The sequence below is a fragment of the Clavelina lepadiformis genome, chromosome 9, assembly GCF_947623445.1.
Source record: "Clavelina lepadiformis chromosome 9, kaClaLepa1.1, whole genome shotgun sequence".
NCBI classification, from domain to species: Eukaryota; Metazoa; Chordata; class Ascidiacea; order Aplousobranchia; family Clavelinidae; genus Clavelina; species Clavelina lepadiformis.
In genome coordinates, this window is record NC_135248.1 from 812,881 (window position 1) to 834,408 (window position 21,528).

The 21,528-nt window shown below is 38.5% G+C and overlaps 2 protein-coding genes across 3 annotated transcripts in view; both read right to left on the reverse strand.

The window, feature by feature from the left end:
• Positions 1-6,748, reverse strand: part of LOC143470013 (uncharacterized) — a 24,201-nt gene extending 17,453 nt beyond the window's left edge. For both annotated transcript variants that reach the window (XM_076967847.1, XM_076967846.1), the window contains exons 1-3: positions 6,368-6,748; positions 2,465-2,528; positions 2,017-2,123 (exon numbers count right to left, since the gene is read on the reverse strand). In XM_076967847.1, coding sequence (XP_076823962.1) covers positions 2,017-2,123; positions 2,465-2,528; positions 6,368-6,535 — 339 coding nt within the window. In that variant the 5' untranslated portion in view covers positions 6,536-6,748. The remainder of the gene's footprint in view (positions 1-2,016; positions 2,124-2,464; positions 2,529-6,367) is intronic.
• Positions 6,749-7,814: 1,066 nt separating this feature from the next.
• On the reverse strand, positions 7,815-16,104 carry LOC143470015 (glutamate receptor ionotropic, delta-1-like). Its single transcript, XM_076967851.1, has 21 exons — positions 16,023-16,104; positions 14,765-14,920; positions 14,439-14,548; positions 13,972-14,116; positions 13,607-13,827; positions 13,326-13,477; positions 13,084-13,159; positions 12,787-12,942; positions 12,392-12,502; positions 12,187-12,282; positions 11,918-12,112; positions 11,596-11,759; positions 11,357-11,414; positions 11,196-11,298; positions 10,914-11,131; positions 10,704-10,851; positions 10,523-10,643; positions 10,254-10,371; positions 9,856-9,978; positions 8,912-9,027; positions 7,815-8,752 (listed from the first exon to the last, which is right to left on the reverse strand). Exons 1-21 carry the CDS (start codon positions 16,099-16,101, stop codon positions 8,266-8,268), a joined length of 3,153 nt encoding a protein of 1,050 aa, XP_076823966.1. The 5' UTR covers positions 16,102-16,104; the 3' UTR covers positions 7,815-8,265.
• Between the last annotated feature and the right edge of the window lie 5,424 nt (positions 16,105-21,528).

The following is a 21,528-nucleotide window of genomic DNA, read 5'->3' on the forward strand; positions in this document are numbered from 1 at the left end:
TGTTAGTTTTATAAACGATCGCGCGAAGGGCGGTGATTAATGTAATAGGCGCGCCGCGAGCGCTAGAACCATTTCGAGTCTCTTCTCTTTATAAAGCAACGAGGCCCTGGCCTTCACGATTCACGTTCTTACTAACGCGTACACACAATAAGTTCCAATAGTTCGCATCGCCTTTGTAAGCCTCATAACTCGGGTAGGCTGGGACCAGTAAGAACCAAACTAACTCGAATATTGTTCAAATTGCCGGTCCAAGTTACACGATGGCGGAAAAATTGGTACAAAGCCACATATTGGATTGATGTTGTTCTGTGTAAAGGTTACTACAGAGAATGGCAAGGTCCTTCGCCGTTTTCGCGATTCCATTACAACAGTGCGGTTAGAGGGGGGAGGGCGGTGATGTGTGCGATACTCCAACCGGTCCGCCTATTCTTTTGTACTCGCTTATCTAAAACTGTTTTTATACACGTTTAGTTTGATCTATTGCCTATGTACCACGTAACAGCGCTCATTGTTTCGTCACAATGAAGTCGAACCGCTTTCACAAACAGATAAAAGTCGCTGATGTGAAACCCGAGATGCGAAGGAAAGTTTCACGCGACGTCCCCGGGCGAAGAAACAAAAAGTCGATGTTTGGGAGATGGCTTCTCAAATTACCGAAACCCGGTCGACACTTCGCGATCCATTGCTGGGTTGGTCGTGTCGGAAAATACCCCAAGAGCGCTAAAAGGCTTTGAAAGGGGGTCCTTAAACTGGGTGAAATAATACCCGGCCTAAATGAATGGGGTCGTTTTTTTATGGGAAACAGGGCCACACTTAAGGGTTTTTTTAAAGTGAGTTTCCATCTGGGGCCGGCAATTACCCAGACAATATCTCTTCGCGTGTTGGACGGTGATTCAAACCAGTGATGAATTTACTAGGCAAAACGTACAGGTTAAAATGGGCAGAAAGTTTTTAAAAAAACAAACCAATCGCAACTGGTCACGCTAGATTAAGCACCATTGGAAGCGTTAAAACCGTGTCGCGTTTTAGAACGAAATAAAGAATTAAAAGAACGTAAACCAGGTTAAGATTTTTGAAAATTTACACAAAGACTCCATGAATCACAGATTAAGTTTCAACATTTCAACAATCCATGTTAACTAGTAGCTCGACTGACCGCGATTGGTTGCTTAATACTCGGAGTCCGCCTTTGACAGGGCAGAAAAGCAGGGAAGACAAATCATTGTTGAAATTCGAACATGGGCGCGTGCGGTTTGGGCTCGGACAAGGAATTGTGGAAATGGCGAATTTCTCGCCGCGCTGAAGCAACACAGACCGGAGATGAACAGACCGAGTAAACTCCCTGGCCACGTCGTGAAGTTTAATTAATAGGAGACAGGAGGAACAATAAGCTTCTATATTAACATAAACATACTTCTCGGTCAGACGTTGCCCAGGTCAGGCATTGGCATTATGCCATCACAAAGCCAGAACGAGTGTCATCATAAATAAAACACGGATACCGACAAAAACGCAGGAAGTAATCGGCTAATTTATGTCAATCAAATTTAAAAGGAGAGAAATTCATGTCAGAGCTATTTGTCGCATCGGTCATATGCTTCGCCTTTGAAACAAAAACAAACATAACAAACAGCAATCATGTGAATATATAACGTCACAATTTCGCAATTATGATGTACGGCGAGGAGATTTCAACTAGTCGCCATTTCTACCGCCCTACTGAAACATTTCAAGTCCGATATGTGGCGGTGAAGCATAAGCATATGACTGATAAATTCTCCTCCCTAGAGAATCTAAGCCAGTTGCCATTTTGTTTTACGTCACAGACACGACCAGTTAAATGTTAAAATACTTAAAATTAGCAGAGCTATAATTTAACTCTCCAACACAACATAAACAATTACATAAATGTATGAACAAATGTAATATTGTACGTAACCGAAAACTAAAACTTGAAATAAAACGGCTTTTCAACCTAAAACAACTGATCACGTGATTCAGCACACCATGTCTTACCATGCTAGGGAAGTGGGGAAGCCCCAGACCCGATACAAGGGAGCCAATATCTTGTTGTGGAGGATAGGGGAAACTAGACCTGGATGTAGCTTGCTCGGTTGGCCCATCTAACAACAAGAGCATGGTTTAGATCGTTGTTAAATTTACAATGAACGTTTACAATTAAGACTGTATCATAGCAAGCATAAAAGTAAGTCAATCAATCCAGCCTATAAATAACTTGATTAAAACACCAAGTTGTAATCTGCATCAATAAAGTATCATATTTAAAGGAAATTGCACAGTAATGGCTTCACGAAGTTATCATCAAATTGGTAAAATTTTTTGGAACGATGAAGCTCAGTAACAATCTATGTCGCTGCGTCCCCCATCATGTGCAAATGGTTGAAGACGCTGTGAAATAGAAATTCTGGGCATGTTCGCAAAAGTGAAAGAAATATTAACAAACCTCTTTCAATCTCGTCCTTGCTTCGACGGGTGGATTCGCCATTTCTGTGTGATGAAACTTTATTCTGAAAAAGAAAACACAAAAATTTTAGAGAAAACTTTGAGTACAAAGTTTTAAAAATAACAAAGAAATTCAAAGAAAGAAGTTTACATCATGTTGGCTTTGGTACATCACTGTGTATTACATAAGACAGCAATCATAAAGACCACAAGATTAAAGTTAGGAAGTGAACATTCATGGAGTTTATTTAAAATACTTAAAAGCATATGTTGTTTGCAAGCTCTCCAATGAGCTTGCACAGACGTAGTATGCATGGAAAGTTTGACAGGGTCGTTTAAGAAGGTAAAAACTGTAAAGCGACTGCTCTGTGGAAAAAACTTTAAATCAACAACCTCTTAACTTAAATAAGAGATTCAAAATAAACAAACCAAACAAGTCAAAAACCGTGGTGTTGTTAAAATTATGTGCAGTGGTGTTGACCAACAAACCACTGGTGGTTGCATTAGTAAGAGATGAAACAAACAACTTGATGAACTGTGGTTACCAAACTTCTAATTTAGAACGATGACATAAGAGAAATGGACTCCAATCGTGGTCAGTACAAGGCCCAGTGGGGTTAGAGCGGCAGGAAACCCACATCAATTAGCTCGGATAGTTCCCAGTCTTGTCTGATGTGGGTTTGTCCATGGCAAAATCTTCTGTCACATTTAAACACATTTTAAATTAAATTGAGCATTTCAGGTGCAGTGACAGTGGATTATTCAAACATGAGTGCTTGAATGTACAAAATTAAATGCCTTGGCATAGACCCAGATACTACATTGAGATTGGCTGACTGATAAGGCCTAAGCCTGTACTAAGTCAAGCAAAACTGAATGGGTGTGCGGTAAACAAATGAGTTAAAGTACGGTCTGTTTTATTTATTAACAAGTCACATCTGTCATCAGGGGTTAACTCTTACGGGGTTTGGGACATTTGCTGGATATTAATCGCGACTTTTTTACTCGACTAATCATAACATACAGCATGGGCATACAAAGGTTGTAGCTTCACGTACATGAGGTTTGTGTAGAAGTTGTGACGCTTCAATGAACACAGAGAATTTGTTGGGGCAAGTTGCGGGGAAAGACGGTTTAGTAAATAGTATAAGGTTGATACAGCACAAAACTTGGTATCTTCACATTTGACTCACTATACTTCACATGAGTGGGTTTGCAGTGCAGAAGTGCAACCAGTCTTGCCATAGAATTTCAAACCATTGTTGAAATAAGCATTTAGGATTCTTGGCCAACAATTGTGGTTAAATGACTTCCAAAAAAAGTAATACTCAACATGTATCAGAAATGTCACAAAACACCAACACTCAAAATGAGTAGAAAGGGCCACCTAATGGTATAATGATCAACAGAAGACATGAAGCAAACACTTTATGGAGACAGTACCCTGTATTAAACAATGCTAGTGATAGTGAAAAACCAAAAGAATTGTCAAAGTTCTGTCAGCTTGGATCCTAATCCATTCTATAGGTAAGAGCCTGGTTGTAAGTGACGGTATTAACATAGCAAATAGCAATGTTATACCTTTTCCAAAAAGTTTACTGTAAAAGACCAGAGTCTTGCCTGAGGCTACAGTAGCATACCACACTCTACACAATCGTTTAATAATGAAAAAATCTCTAATGCTTTTGCTTGTTATGGCAATTTGACGAATTACAACGGTCAACAAGTGTGAAGAAAATATTATAAAGGCAACCAATGGTAAACAAGTTAAATTAACTACTTTGCCAAAAACACGTGTTTGTAGATTTACAAGCAACATAGGTAGAAAGGTTAGTTGTATGACAGCATTATCCTCAAACTTAAATTCGGGCCATTCAGTGAAAATGTTCCACATGATGTTACACCGCAAAATTGTGTACAATGACACAAGCTACTACAAGGATTATTAATGCCCTTGTAATGGTTCAAATTTGGTAGAAAACAACAAGCTGCAAACTTTGAGTCAAAAGCTAAAAGTACAATAAAGCTGGATAGTTCAATCAATCACCAAAAACAAGGTTTCATAGCTTTATAGGGCTTTATAGGTTTTATAACTCATTGAGAAAAAATATGGCAATTTAACTATGAAACAATAATTGTTGCATTAGAACTGTTTTCTCGGAAGATAACAATAATCTCGTTGTTGAATTTAAGTTTAGTCCAATAAAAGTTTACGACGTTTTATTAACGTTAATAGCAACATGAATGTACACCGTAAACATCAACGCGCAAGGTAAATGATGATATACAAATCAGCTGGCATAAAATATATGTCCGGGACATAAAACTCAGGGCTGTAAATATGTGATAAAATAGTTTGTAAAGCTAATAGTAGTTGCAACAATGATCAGCTACAAGTGCAAGGAATATTAATAGGGCTAATATGTGCAAACAGCAGGACTTATACTGTGGTTCTTGAAGACATCACTGATAACAGAAAGCCAGTGAGGCATGCCTTGATAAGCTGGCCAAACAAATACAGCCCCTTTTGTTTGCGCAAGCCAATTGTGGAACATAATAAAAAAGAAAAGAATAAGACAACCCAAAGCAGCGCAGCCAGTTTGAACGAGAAACATACAACACAAATTTGTCCCTCAAGAGCGTAATGTCAATAAAGAAGAAGTAGCTGAAATAGGCGTTTTAAATGGGGATAGTGCACTATTGTGGGGAGATTATAGACAATATAATGGTCAAGGAGGCTGATTCATGATGAAAAGATGGTGCTTACTGCTCTGCTCAAGACATGGCTGTAATATTTCATGCTCTCCACTCATAACTTCACAGTTGTACAAGTTATTAATAACCTGGCCATCTCAAGTTGTAGGCTTCTGTCTATTAGCACTTTACGCACACAAGCAATAAATTTGAAAGCAAAACTTCCCCCAGGGAAATAAAATCTAACCCTAAACTGAAGACAGGGTTCTAATGTTCCTTGAAAGACTTTAAATTAGTTGCACAATTAAACAAGATTCGGGGTCAATGTTGAGGTGAAAAGGTTATGCCAATTATCTGAGTTCACAAGTTGACATCATCAGACTGCATCTACATTTCCACTAAATAAAAGAAATGGATTTCATCATTAACATATGAGTCAACAAGCCAAGCAAGCTCAAACAATGCAAATTTTCACAATTACCAATATCGGAAATTTGTACATGTTGCATTGCTTTAATAACAACCAAGGCTTATGACAGCACAAATACAGCCCCGAGAAGTAATTTGTTTACAGCTTAATGTAGAGTTTTAAAAACTTTTTACCCAACAAGAATGTTGCAAGCAACAGTCTCACAGTTCAGGTTGAAAAAAAAGATTTGAGGTGTAATTTCACATAAAATTTCTACACTCCAGCTGTCTAACTAAAATAACTAAGGATACAACGCAAAATTTTCATAGCTGTATATCGAGTCTAATTTAACTTTGCAGTCTGCTAATTAAAAATCTAGGCTAAATGTCACAATGTTTATAAGACTGTTATAACACAGTACCATAAACATTGAAAATTTTTCTATAAAGCAATATACTAGCAGTCTAAAAATGTTTGAAATCATTTACTAAGTTCAAAGAGCAATGCTGGTTTAGTTTGAAATACTTCAAAGGCATTAGCAGGCAAGCAGAGATCGAATCAATTGAGGCAACATCTGCGGAAAACGTGCGCACGATTTCTCGTCAATTAATGAACGAAATCTCGGCATAACATGCTAAATTTTTCAATATGGCGGGCTATTGCCACAAAAATGTTGATTTAACCACGAATCTTACGTTGGAAACCTGGTAGGTTTTAAATTTGCTAAAATTTTAAAGTATCAAATATCACAGAAACGTTTGGAATGAAAAAACTAGCCGTTGCAGAAGTAGGCCTACTTACATCATAGGATGGTCTTACAGGTTCAACATCGTCTTCGTCCACTAAATCGTCTTTAATATCATTTAATTCACTATCTTGCCATCCGCCCACTTCATCTTCGCCTACAGATTCGTCGTTGAATATTTTTCTTTCGTCGTTAGCAGCCTCATCAGGATTTAGTTGCGGCATATTTGCCAACTAACATCTAGCGACAGTAATTCCAGTAAGTCTTAGCATTTACCAACGCTATCTGCCCGTATGAAACAAGACTGAGCACTCAGGTCAAACGCCAATCAAAGTGTAGCTACAGATTTCAACAGCGCCCTATACCGGAAGTTGTTCGAAGCAATTCTGCGCTGAAAAAGCCCTGTTGACAATCAAATAGTCACACAATCTAAAGCTGTCATACATAACAACGAAAAGATTAATATTATTTATGCATTGCGTGTAATTGAGACGTAAAATTAGGTAGCTAGCTGCTAAGCGATTGCCCGGTACTAACTAACTCGCTGTACGAAGGCGACCTACTTTAAAACGACGTCTTGAAAATTGATGCCCTGGCTTTAGCATTATAAACTTTTACACTTTATTATAATCCCATTCACAAGAAGGCTTTCTAAACTTAAACACATTGCATTGATTGCAAGCTAAGCTAACATTTCTTGTTTACATAATTCTTTTAAACTAAATATTCCCTTTCTACAACTGAAAAAGTAGAGTTGTGAAGCAGTCTAAGATGTGTGCAAGCTAGCAGAAGTAGACTAACTTTTACTGTAAAAATATTTTTGAAAGTAGACTGGCATCAACCGCATTGCTATTTTATTTCAATTAACACCCGTTTTCAATAGAAGGCAGCACCAATAGCCTGCTTCCTGGGCCCTTTGTTCAAAGCTTCTGCGGCTTTCGACTTAGCTGTTGTTCCCCGCTGTTGCTGTTGAAGGGAAATTTCAAGCCAGACTGAAGACCGTTGTAAAAAGATCTCTGCACGGCGCAAACAACCTTTTTCACTTCTTCACCCGACACTTGACCTCAAAAGCTTAGCGAAGCACAAAATTACAACATTTAATAGAAATCAACTGATTGGCTTCTTTATTGCCTTGCCAAGACGGTACTGTCCCATTTTGGAAACCATTAAGACATTAATCCTAAATGAGCATGAAGTTATGACGTAATAATGCCTGGCTCGCAGCGTTTCTGCATTATCAGTCAATGCTGCAGCTTATCAGACATCGCAAATGCTGCCGCGACTGTTCCTAGTGATATAACAACAGTAACAGTTCTCTCTTTCTTTTCACAACAAGCTGCTAAGCTCAATTAGAGTTGCTGGAAGCCACTTTGTGCGCGCGACCTCCAACCGTCTTCACCTGCAGTTTCATCTAAAAGCGAGACGCATTCTATTCAAGAAAGGATTGTGACCTCATTTTTACAAACCAAATCCCGATTCTAATAATGACTTGTTTGTCTTTCAATCTACGTCACAAATAAATCGCTCGAGCAGATAGATTCATTAAAACTGGGCGATGCGCGTCACATGACCAACACAAAACAATAACAAATTAAAAGTAAAGCTTCGGCGGTAATAAAGGGAGATTAATATGATCTCCCCAGACTCAATCAACTAACCAAATAAAACGGAAACTTGAAATGAAAGGATATTTGCATCGCGTTTTTTCGCGAGAGGGAAGCGATTATGGAAAGTCGACACCACAAGCGATTCAAAGCCCGACTAATGTTGACTGCAGCCAAACCACCGCCGTTTTATAACGCGATTGGTGGCACACGTGACTGGGATATTTCATGCGTAATAATAAGTGATTTCTACATCATAATATCTTGCATCGTCGGCCGACGCGAATTTGAGACGTGAGGAAATCCTTCAAAGAGAAGATTGGTGCTATGTGTGACGTAATAATCGACAATTAAACGGAACTTTTCTTTAAAATTGAAGCCAGGTGATTGAGCGTCGGTTGTGAATCCGGAATCACGTCGCTTTCTGTCGATGTTTGACGCAAATCCGACGTTTTTGCTCGATCCAGCGCGTCGCTAAATGACGTAATTTCCTCTTCCTCCGCTATCTCGTCGATTTTGTTCAAAACGTTGAAAGCTCGATGACACGTGACACTTTCAACGTTTGATGTTGCTCTCGAGCGCCTTGTAGCGTGATCATTTCCTTTCGAAGTCTCTCCGCTTTTGAAAGTGGTGACGTCATAATGGTTGCAATTTTGGTGACGTGACTCAACGTCGTTTGTACAAATGATGTCAGAGGAGCCAGATTTAGCCAATTTTTCCATCGTGTTGCTTTGGTAATTATAAGGCAGGTCACTTTGCTGTTGTTGTGACTGCTTTGCGTCATCTTGCGGATCGATAAAAACAAAGCGCGTCTTGTGTCCATGTGAAAGGTTTTTTCTTAAAAGAAATTGGAATACTTTCACGCAAACGACATAAAATAAGCAGGAACTTGCAGATTACTAACTAAAAAGCTAGTTCGTCATGACGCGCCAAAGTGCAACTGACATTATATTTCGTGTATCGACATCTTTAGATTATAACGACATCGAATTTTACCGAGCGTCAAAACCGTCGTCATTGAAAACTTCATTGATAAGATGACGTAATTCGGTCTTGGAGATGATGGCGCGAACTGGATGAGATACGTCATTGGTCGGATTCTGGCAATTTTTCTGAAATGAAGAACATGTCAGACTGTTGCAATCAGCCAAACAAAAGTAGAAATGTTCCTTCATTCATGAAAACTGACTTGTTTCAGACACCTCTATCGTTTGTCTTCAGATGATCAACGCGACGGCGGCTCGGTAATTACCAGTCATCGGTAACAAAGACGAAAGAAAAAAGGTTTTGACAAAATAAAACAAAGAAACCATCGACACTTTAGTGAGAAAATAATCTTTAGGTCTAACGAAGACAATAGAGTGATAGGATATAGTCGCAACATAGAGATCAAAATAATAATTATACGGATAAAATGGCGGAAAACGATTAAGCAACAACCGTTTAATTTATACCGTAATTTTCCATCCATTTTCGAAGACTTGTTTAAAATGTTTCAGGGTCAGGAGCATAACACCACGGCTTGTCGCATCGTCACTATTGTCGCACAAAAGTCAAAACTTTTTCTATTGTCTTTGTAGCCTACAGACAGTAACCACCGAGGCTCTTTTGCGTAACTAGTACGAAGATTAAAATGGATGAGCGCAAAGCATGTTGGTGTTTGTTTAAAACGTTACGGACATTCCTGTTGTACAGTTTATACCAAATCAGTAACGAACGTCAAACGACAGAGGATTGGATTTGGTGTTGAAATAAGTTGAGCGTGACGTAATAGCTTTATGAATAAATTTTTACATTGGTTTTTCGATGTTTCTGGTCATTGTTAGGACTTTATGGTCATTATGACGCAACCACCTAACCTCAATCGCATTGCCTTCATAAATGATGATGTAATCTATTTCCAATAAAGAGATCACTTTATGGTGTAATTGTAAACCTACAACGCCTGATGGTGTCGGTGGATACGGCTTTTTCTTCATCACATGGTGCGCTATTTGGGCAACTGCGATAACCGACGCAACCAGAAGGCCAAATGCCAGAAGGAGAAATACGCCGGTGAAGTTCTGGAGCAATTGAAATAAGAAGTGCTAGAATATTTCAACGATAATTATAATAATAATAATATATAAAAATTAAAAATTATATAATAATTTTTACTTCACATTTGGGTAAAAAATTAAAATTGCATCAATTGTGTTTAGTAGACACGAAACATACAGAAAATTAATGTATTTTGTGGTCTTTAAGTACCAACATATTTTAAATGATAATTAACAGCTTTGTATTAAATATTCGTATTTATGATTACTTGCCACACGGCATAAAGCAAACAATTTACCTTTAAAGTAAGCGCATTATTGGAAAACGCTTCGTGGTCGAGTGGACAATTTCCTGTTTGCGACCACCACTTTCGGCGCAATTGATCTATATAGCCGCTTTCCCGAAGTTCAAAGATTCTAGAACAAATTAGAATGTTGAATGGACTGGATTGTTAATCTTACCATTCATTTATTTATAACTTGATCGTCCTTCGTCGCTTGTATAAGCACAAGCGGTACTTTGCAAACCTATGCTATGGTTATCTATATCTGTACGAGGTATACTTACGCCCGTGACATCTGATCGCGATATTCGCTTCCTTGCTGTAACGCGATGCCGTATCCCCCGTACATGATTGAATCCGAAATCGTCGTTATCGCACAGCTTTTGTGACGTAATACTTGATACTCTAAGCATGTTAAAGTAAAATGGAAAAACACTCTGGAACAATCTTTTACTCAAGACTCACTTATCACAGCCTCGTCCCATAGAAAAGCGAAACCGCCAGATGACGCCCTTTCAAACCCATCACACACGTCATCAAGCGGGTTAGAATCAACCATGCGTGACATCTTTTTATAGAACGAATTTTTTTCCGACGATTCCGCACCTTTTTTCTGAAAAATTTTACTGACGTCATTATCATGCAATGAGCATAACAGCGAAAATAAGCGTATACCATTATGAAGTCATAGATATATTTGTCGGAGACGGTTCCGTAGCGGATATCAGATTGATCCGCAAGGTGGCGAAATGAGCGGATTGGAAGGCTGGGCCCTCTGGAAATGAAGAGGGCGGCCAGGTTTGCCGTGTATGACGTCACAATGATCAACACGAAGAACCACCAGGACGCGACCACCACGTGGACCGGAAACGACGCCTTTCGAAGCTCTAAACCTGAAGGATATGACGTCATTCTCTCGGTTATTGCACATTTTTCATAGCATAGACATTTTATTACCTTGCTGCACGAGGCAACTGTAAGCGAACCAGAAAGCCCCCCCCACACTGAAGCCGGGTTCTAGAACATTCTCCTCGTCTCCGTAGCGACGATGTGGGTTTATCTAGAAAAGATTTTTTTAAAAACGACTTTTGTGAAGTAACAACATTATTGTGACGTACCTGGTGCAAAAAATAAATGAAGACGACGACAAACATGAGAGATGAGAAAATGCACAACCTGGAAGGAATTAAAAAATTAAAAAGCATTATGACATCATAATTAATTGCAATTTAACCTAACGAACTAATTATAATTTTAAACCGATGCTATTCTTATATCATTGTGTCATTTTATGTCGGGTCAACGGCATTTGATTCACTTCTAACTCCCAACATCAGCTTCTTGCTCAAGAACTCACCAAACTTTGTAATGAAAAGGTTCAAGGAACGAGAACAATGTCGAGGTCGTCTGAAGCCGCTTCGTCGCGATTCCTACCGCGTAGTCCATGACGCGCTCCGTAAAATCGACGGCTTTTCGGCGATCTGTTGTGATCGTCAACGCCGCTACTGCCATATCGGCTTTCTAGAAAGTGTCGTAAATATCATATTTTCAAATTTCAAAATAAATAAAATTATCGAAACAACAAACTTTGGGAGAAAAATCTGAAATTTTGTTTTTAGTTTTTTCAAAAACCTCGCAACTATTTCATCATTATGGAATCCATTATTACGTCATATTACCCTTTTAACCAGGTCTCCAATCAACCCGTTCCACGACCCATTAGGCAATCGGGCCCCATATTTTCCATCGCCCACTTCGTAGAGTTCAAACTTGAACCCGAGGTTTTGTGAAATTTTTTTGAGTAACTCTACCGCGAATCCGGTATAGCGTGCATTCCCATCTCTCATGCGGTCTATCATCACAAACGGCGCCTCCTAAGTTAAGGAAAAAAGCTTCGTGATGTCATAATAAAATAGTTAGAAGAGAAGAAACTGTATTTGTACTTGACCTCCAATGTAGCGATCCGAAACGTCGCGTTTTGCATTATCACGTCAGAGTAATTTCTTTGAAGTTGATACTCGGTGAATGAATTCCAGATTCCGACCTGCAAAAAGAAACATTTACTTAAACAAAGTGTGAATTTTGACTGCATTTGATTGTTTCTAATGTTTTTCCGATTTATTTTGTAATTTTATATCTTTTCTTCAACGTACGCTTTGAAATGAAGTTTGACCGGAGTTCTTCTTCAAAATTTCAAAGCTGGCAACCTTGTTCCAACCGTCTGAACTGATGTTAATATCTCCGAGGAGACCTCTTGAATTTATCTTGAAAAAAAACTGAATGTTTTATCAGGCAATAGCTAGATGAGTGAACGCGATCATGCGCGATGCCATTGATAAGAAGATGACTGGACACTTTCCATCGATGCACAATGCACAGAATTTTTTGGAGGATAAAAATAAAAGAAAACCTAAGAATAAATAAAAGATAAAAAATGGATAAAAATCTTTGCACGGATTCATTCCTCCGACCCTGGGCCCAATTGCTAAGCTTGTCTGTTTGTGCGTCACTCAACACTAACTTTCAGATTGATTATGACGTCACATACGTTTTTTACTGCTTTCATAATCGGTTTTCCATCCGGCCAAAATACTCCGGGGCGACACCCGATGGGAGAAGCAGCTCCATACGTACCTTCCTGCAGGGAGCGCCAGATAGCGTTTGTCAAATGACGCACGCCGTCGTAAAGATGAAACGCCTGAAACTAGAGAACAGAGTAGATTGTGTTTTCAATCAGTTGAATTATGGGAAATATTTATTTGAAATAATAAATTTTCCTTCAAAAAAATATGGATACGTTAGTGAACTGGTGGAATATTTCATAAAACATTGATTGGGAAATTACCGGAATTTCTGCCGGAAGCTGGGCTCTTGATTCCCGAGAAGTTTGTCTTAAATCGTCGTTCCAGCGACTAATGAAACTAAAATTATATTTGAAAATATGTTGTTAAGCTGACAAAAATAAATTTTTAACCAGAGATTGAAAACTTTTGCCTATTTTCGCCGCAAAAATAACCGTGTTGGCAAATAAATTGCACGGGTGGATAAACCTTAAATCTTAAATGGAATGTTTTAAGGAATTTAAACCTTTGCATGTTAGCGCCCCCTTCCGGACAAAATTGCTTGACCACCGTCACTGACGAACTTGTCGCACTCGATAGCGATGTCATTGTTTGTGACGTTAAACCTGCATCGACGACAATCCAGTTTTGTTGCGAAGGGGAAGTCCCTGCTCTGGTCTTTTGTGGCATTGGAACAAGAAGGTGAAAATTTTGTTTAAAATTTTTGCTTGAATAAAAATTTAAATTACTAAATATTTGAAACTGTAAAATGAAGGCAATCATTTATACTTGTGACGTCACAATTACCTGGGTTATAATGTCGTTAGCGTTAGAAGCATTCGTAAATAAAATGACCCCGCTTAACCCGTCCACAACGTTGCTCCGCAGATAAGCTTCGACCTTTGACCTGGCCGTCATCAAACCATCCTCTTTCCATTCATCGAGTTTGACGGGGAATATTAAGGGAAATCCCCGTTTCTGAGAAAGTTTATTCAGTTGTGAAACAAAGTTTTGTGTCTTCGAAGAACCTGCAGGAAAGGACAAACAACAATTTACAGAAGAATGAAGGAAAATGACGACAAGAATTTGGATGTAATGGCTGTCACAATACAACAATTATGACGTAACCAAGCTCTACGATTTTTCCTTCAACAACAACAAATCGTCTTCACCTTGATTACCGTCATAAACTATGACGTCACTATTTATCCCACTCCTGGACAGAAGCTGCCCAATCGCTTTGTTCAGGAGTTCCGGTTTCGGTGACGTAGAAAAAACGTAGTCGCTAGTAAATCGATCGCAGTTGCCATCTGTGACCTAACAAACGATATCGAGAGTTAATTCGGGATCAACTGCCGTCGTGTCCCTGGGATCCTTTCATCGGTCTCATTCCCGTGGGATTTCCCCTTTTCATTGATGCTCACATGACGTATCACGCTAATGAAAAAGGCTAAGAAGTCCAAACTATATCACGTGTAATGACGACGTAATATACGTAATAATAATACCGACGTGTGTAAACGCTCATATTGGTTTAAAATCCAGAATATTTCCGCTTTCCGACGTTAGAGTGACGTAGTTTCCCGCGACAAACAACTCTGGTTCAAATTTTCCCGGATAATATCGCTTGGACACTTACTTGCAGCAAGGGAATTCCCCTGCTCTCGGCAATCGACTGAATCGTCATGGCAACCTGACATGACGTCACGCTTACCAATGACGTCACTCCGATGGAGAGAAGATCGCAGGCTGTAGAGAGAAAGATGATGAAATTTGATGAAGCATCAGTCGTAATTCGAACAAACTGACAATCACAAATAACAGGGCTTCACTATGAAAAAGTTAAAACAACCTGGGTAATGTTACTAATTGTTAATGGGATACATTCGCTACTGACGTTGTCATGACGTCATAGCGTCATGACGTTAACGTCATAAAAATGTTTCAAACCAAACCCGTCTCGACCTTGGTTGTACGCGTCCAGTGTTTCTCCTCTGGTGACGTTTTTGATGACGTATCTCACTTCAGCTTTTGTTGATACTCGAACTTCATTGTTGACGTCATCTACACTTATTCGTAAAGCTCTTCGGGCGGCCAGCGAATCAAATTCGAATATAGCACCTGGTGATATGACGTCATAAACTTTTTTTACATGGTGACTTTTATTTGATCGTTTCGATAACTAGAAAACAGCAAAGCGAGTTCACGCGTCTGTCTGGGGGGGGGGGGGGGGGGGTCAACCCGATCCGCATAAATGACGTTGTGAACACGTTTAGAAGCGGGTTGTGTTGTGCATCGTGGGTCCTCATTTTGGGGCGCATTGTCATTCTAAAGCTGATTTTATTGAAAACAATGTTCTTGACGTTTGGAAATTTCAGCAATTTGTTATATTTGTGGCTCCGGTCGCCTGTGCTGTGTTAAAGTTGAACTTCGACGAGCTTTCACACTCGCCAGGACTTAACTCATGTAAAGAAGTATCAAAGCGAGTAGAAATTGATCCTCGCATGTGGCCTGCCTCACTGACCAAACTTGACTCGCTCCTGGTCATGCAAAGACAGTTATTGGTGCTGGTGCGGTAACTTCTCTCTCACTCGTTGAGAAAATATTTTCGATTAAAATTTAAAATTTATTCTTAAAATAAGTTTTAACAAAAGTCGCATTATGACGTCAGGTTTAATGGTGTCGTAAAATATATTATAAATACTTTTTAAAAAAGTTTTCTTTGCATTGAGTATAAAATGCATTACAACAGATCTTATAGCAATTTATAAACGGAATTTAACTTTATTTTCAAATTAAAATTCACCGAAATTTTAAAAAATTTAAAAGACCAGTCATAGATCAGACTAGATTAAGACAACTCACAGAGAATTTGTTCTATTTAATTTGATATTTTCTACAATTTAAAACCTTTCTGCTTTCAGCGTGACCCAAAAAATCAATGAAAATTGATTTTAGGAAGAAAACTTCGATCAATTCATTAAGTTGTCAGTAAGGCCAAAGTCAAGACATTTAAAACTTAAACTTGTAAATATTTCTTCAAAAGCTTTTTGAATCGTATTTTTTTGTGAAAGAACTACGTTTATTTCTATGTTGCTTGAATGTGGGCGAGATAATTCTTGAGAAGTTCAACCAGGAAAGCTTCGCATCAAGATTTCGCTTGTTACTCTATTTATCATTAATATCATAACTTATGACGTCACTATGCTCCATTATTACTCACCAATTCTTATGATTAGCTTGGAATTAACGCAGCAAATTATACAAGAAAGAGTCAGCACGTCAACGAGCTTAAAACACATAATGTTTCGTTCTAAAAACAAACCAAGTTAATCGAACATATGACATAGTTATGGATAGCATAAAATCACAGAATCTGAAAGCAAAAAAGAAATTTTTCTTGAAATGCATTTGACCACCTACTAGTGGCAAAATAAACAGCTCAACCTCGCCAGTACGTTGAAACGGGTCGTTTTATAGTCACCACTATGAAAAGCAGAAGCTGCATGTTTTAACAAAATTATTGATGTCTCGTGCAATGCTTTTAAGTTTTTTTGGGACCAAAACTGTCTTTTGATTTTCTTCAACGGTCTTTCAAAATTCATACTTCTGCAGTTAGAGTGAAAAATTAACAGTTACAGCATAATCAATACATGTCCGAATCTGCTACACGGGTGTGACTATTGACTATAGTTATAGGTTTTGGAAGTCGCGGTCTCTTAAAATTTTTAGCGGTGGCCAAAGCCCAACTTTAACCCTGGTCGTACGTCATCAAGATCAAGATTCTGGCAACAACAATTCCTCATCGAGTGACTTCCTTAAACCCCTTGCAGTTGCCACCCATCTATTCTCGGTGTTCAGGGAACCTCCAAACTCAATTCGATTGTGACGTCATCTTTACGCGTGACGAGCTGGAACTAATTCTTCCGGTCGACACGAGATCGCTTTATATTTATGACCTCACATTGGAACGCTACGAATCGAAGAAAAAATGGTGTTTTAATTGACGGATTTCACTGGGTGATAATCTGTCATCTAACATCGATCATTCTGGTCGACTTGTCTCACAAACCAACGTTCTCTGTGACCCAGTCTAGAACTTCCTGCTCGAAAGCCAAGTACATTGCTAGTCCATTGTGGAACGTATGACTCGACCAGCTGAGCTCGGATGAACATGTCGGTAACGTAACAAGTTTGCGAATGTTTATCGATTTTTAATTTTCCAGCAGTTTTGCTTGTAAACACAATTATTACGTAACAAGAGCGCTCTGTGATGAAATAAAAGCTAATGTTCTGCTGCCCTAATTTGAGCCGTCTTGCTTGCCTATCAAATTAAAAGTGATCAACCAAAACCCTCTTAATCACATTAAAGGAAAAACGCTCGCTCTTACTCCGTTGATGGAGCCGCTGAGTTGGGCACAATTCGCTAATCACAATAATCAGTATTGGCATTTTCATTAAACAAGCGCTGTATCTTTTAAACCTAATAAACATTGTGGACATTAAGAATTGATTTATTGAAAAAAAAAATTTTCTATCGATTTGAAAAGGTAGAAGCGGTAGAATAGTCTGAAAAGTAGGCGCTGGTTTTAATAAATAAATTTTAGGAAATTAGTTCGTTCCTAATTCGTTGTCTGCCTTGTTTGTGTTACGTCATAGGCAACTTTGGTTTGGAATAAAGTTCGTAAGAATCTGGCCCTGATCTTTTTCCTGTCGAAGCGATCTCTGATATTGCGATTTGCTTCATTGTAATTGTAGCCGTGAGAGTTGATACGCGAGAAGTGTTGATAGCCAGGCTTGTCCATGGGACATTTTTTTCTGTCCCATCCCATCCCATCCCATAGCAATTCATGCCTGTCCCATCCCATCCCATCCCATGGCATCCCATCAAAATACAATTCAATAAATGTTATTAAATTTATGGAAATTTAAGTCTAATGTCTATTAGAATTGACTACATGTACAAAGAGAGATACAAAACGACAAAATTTATTGACTTTGTTAACTTTAAAGTTCAGAAAAGTTGTCTATCTATGACAATTTATTATCATTGGTACTCATATTCCGAGTCACTGTGCTCATTTAGCAAATTTTCAATGCCATGGGAATTGCAATTCGTGCTGTCCCATCCCATCCCATCCCATGGGACATTTCCCATGGACAAGCCTGTGATAGCGTTGAGCTGCGGAACTCCGCGATCATCTGCCTCCTCAGAAGGGGCTGTCCCCAGCATCACAGGCGGGTTAGCTAAAGTCCTACCGCCTGTTTACTTGGCGATGTGAGGTCGTGTTCTGCATCAGCTCGGGGTCATTCAAATGGATACACGAACAGGATAAACCCGCAAACCCCAAACACGGCATTGATTACAGCGGGATCACGACATATGACCGTGAACAAACTCACCGGCGACAACTGGTAGTGGACAACTGACCGGCAACAAATTGGCCGGCGATCAAATTAACCGTGACGTAAACTGGCCGGCGATAAAATTAACCGTCGATAAATTGGCCGGCGATCAAATTAACCGGCGACAAATTGGCCGTCAAAAGGTCAAAATTCTAATTCACTATTTAGTCAGTATCCAGTATGTGTATTGCAGTCAAGGTTGCCACTCGTAGAGTTTTTTGGCCCCTTGTAGGGTGACCCTACGGGTTTTTCACCTTTATTCATAGATTTCCTATTGTTACATGCATTTTCCGGTCTAGACGAGTTGTTTGATGTTCGGGTGTTAAATGGCGAAGCCAGAACCAACAACAAAGTTGAAGGTCACCACAATCTAATAAACAGGATGTTATCAATGCAACACCCAACCATTTGGAAATTTATAGAAGCTTTGAGGAAATTGCAGAACATAAACAAAAACAAGATTGAGGCGCTCTGTGCCCAAGGGCCTCCTGTCAAAAGGAGGAAATACAAGGATCTGGATGCGCAACTTCAAACCATCGTTGAAGATTTTGCAAACCGTGACATATTAGATTTTCTCAGAGGCATCGCCCACAACCTACAATTTGCGCAATAAACTTCCTTATTTGTCAAATAACAGTTGGTGTAAATTTTAGTGCCCTTATTATGTAGTGTCATATGTGTTTTGCAGTGAACGTCTTTTAATGTTGTTACTCGTATTTCTCGTATTTCCGGAAATATTTCTGTTAACTTCAATAAATGTTTCAATGCGTATTGAAATAAAAAAAAATTTTGTTAAAAACAAAGGAAATAGTTACAAACAAATATTTACATATCATATACTACCATCAACTTAAACACAATAATTCAGCACTTGCACGGTCAATTTACCTCCCGGTCAATTTTCATTCCGGTAAGTCTGTTCCCGGTTAGTTTGTTCGCGGTCAATTTACATCACAGTCAGTTTGTTTGCGGTCAATTTACGTCACGTTCAGTTGTCCCCGGTGAGTTTGTTCGCGATCATTTTCCCGCGGCCATATGTCGTGGAACCGATTACAGCTACCTAATTTATTTCGAAACAAAGGTGGCAATGTACCCCATATAGTAGCCTAAAACCCAGATCTTGCGCTTTAAACCGTTTCATCCATTGGAAAAATTTTCCTCTGCCAAAAGAGAATGACAGGGCAAAATTTTAAAAATCTTGTCAAGTGACGTCACTCACAAATTATTTCTCTACAAACAGGACAAAAATTACAAAAAAAACACGACACAGTTTTAACCTAAACTTTACTATAAAATTAAAACATTTGTCAAGCCTTCTGTAATTCTATTCATGCGACTAAGCTAACTTAAAATCTATTACAGAGTTCAAAAACCAAAAAGGCTTTGACTGCTTCGACTTTCTAAAACCTGACTTGAAATGAGCACAGTTTGGACATGGTTTCATCTGACGTGGTCTGCAAAGGTGTGAAAACCACAGCGTCAACAGCATCTAGTAGGACCACTCCTATGAAGTTTTGTCACAGAACACAAACATGGAAAATTACATCAACACAAACTGTTTTCTTTTTTATCCCGAAGTTTTTAGGGAGCAATTTTTCGTTCACTATAAGGCGTTTATTGCCACGTCGAAATAGTTTTAGCAGAGTTAATAGAAAACACAACAGTTAATAGTTAATAATAGAACTAGAGAATTCTTCAGTCCAACCATATTTTTATTTAGTTTAAATTCTTTGTTTAACTTTTGTTCCAAAACAAGGTATTTTCCATTGTTAAGAATAGTCGTACCGTTGGTTTGTGACCTCCTCACCACCCCCGTCATCGGATTAACAATGACCGCATAACTTATGTTTTCTATGAACTTTGTTTTTTATAAGGGTATTTCCCTTCAAAGAATTTTATTTTTAACCAACCCTACTTGCCGTAGATTTGCTTTCAGTTCCTTTTGGATCACGCTGTATGCCAAACTGTAGCTGATGTAACTAATGTGGCTAATGTAGCTTTTAAATAGCCTACCCAAACATAGCTAATGTAGATAACGTTACAGACATAGCTATGCCTTCATTGATTTTAAAATTAAGATAATTCATTAACAATATCAATATATCAATCATAGTTTGATATCAATTCTTGGTTACATTAGAATATTTTATTTTTACCAAACTTGAATGCATACCTATGGGTAAACACATTTTGATATTTTGTAGCTACATTTTGGTATAGGTTATAGAATGGTCCCTTATAGGTTTTATGTCAGGCTTGTTAGCTGGGTTCGATTCAAAACTGTTTGAAGGAGCCTGAGCCGGTGAAAGTGATCATGCTATAAATTTGTTTACATATGCTGTGTACTATTGTTGACTTTTATTAAATTGTGCGTTTGCTTAACTGCAGGAAGGATCAGGTATTTTTTACTGACATCATTTATTTTTGACGTCACAATTCGATGTTGTTAAGTTTAAATGACATCATAACTCATTCTCAATCTCTTCAGCCCTTTAAGATATAGTTGTGCACTTCTGCAGTGAACACAAGACTGTCATTTTTTCCTTTCAACTGCCCTATTTTATGCCTTTTACTTGGTCAACAAACAAATTGCTGAAAGAATTTACTTTGTGGTCAGTTTCATATCAATAACTTTTCTCCTTTTTAAGCTTTGTTGCTATTTTGACTTAATAATCGAGAAATTCCTGGAAGGGAGTAAGAGTTATTTATTAGGTTCTGTAATCGCTGTTGCCACTCATAGCGAAAATCCCTCCTAAAGGATTTGAAGTTTGGTAGGAAGTAGAACAGGGGATGCTAATAGTGATATAGCTTACAGCATTCACAGGTGAACTTGAACAAGGTGCGGCATAAAAAATGTTATCGATTGTGACACTATAATTATTGGCCGATAATAGTTGAAATCATTGTTGGCAAGCTGGTTGCAGATCGTAGTTTTGAACGGTTGATATTGGTTGCATGATATAAGATATCTGTGGAAATACACTAATCGGAAAGTTTGAAATTTGTGTGGAGGATGTTTATGCAGAAATGAATTTTGTGCGAATTATTTCAGGGATTATTTCATCAGGAAATAGCCTACTTGCTATTGTCGTGTTGTGATTTACATCAGGCTAAATTTTATGTCCTTAATGCAACTTGCAAACAATTTGACCACACAAGCGCCAGCAGTAAGTAAGTGTGTTATTCTTGGAGAGCGGCAGTTTGGGTTTAGCATACAATTGCACAGCATTTGTTTTGTCTAGTTTAGTAGGAACAGTTTAGTTGACGCTGCCAGATGTTTTAAACCCCTATTTGGTTATTTTGTTCCTATTCCTGCAACCTAA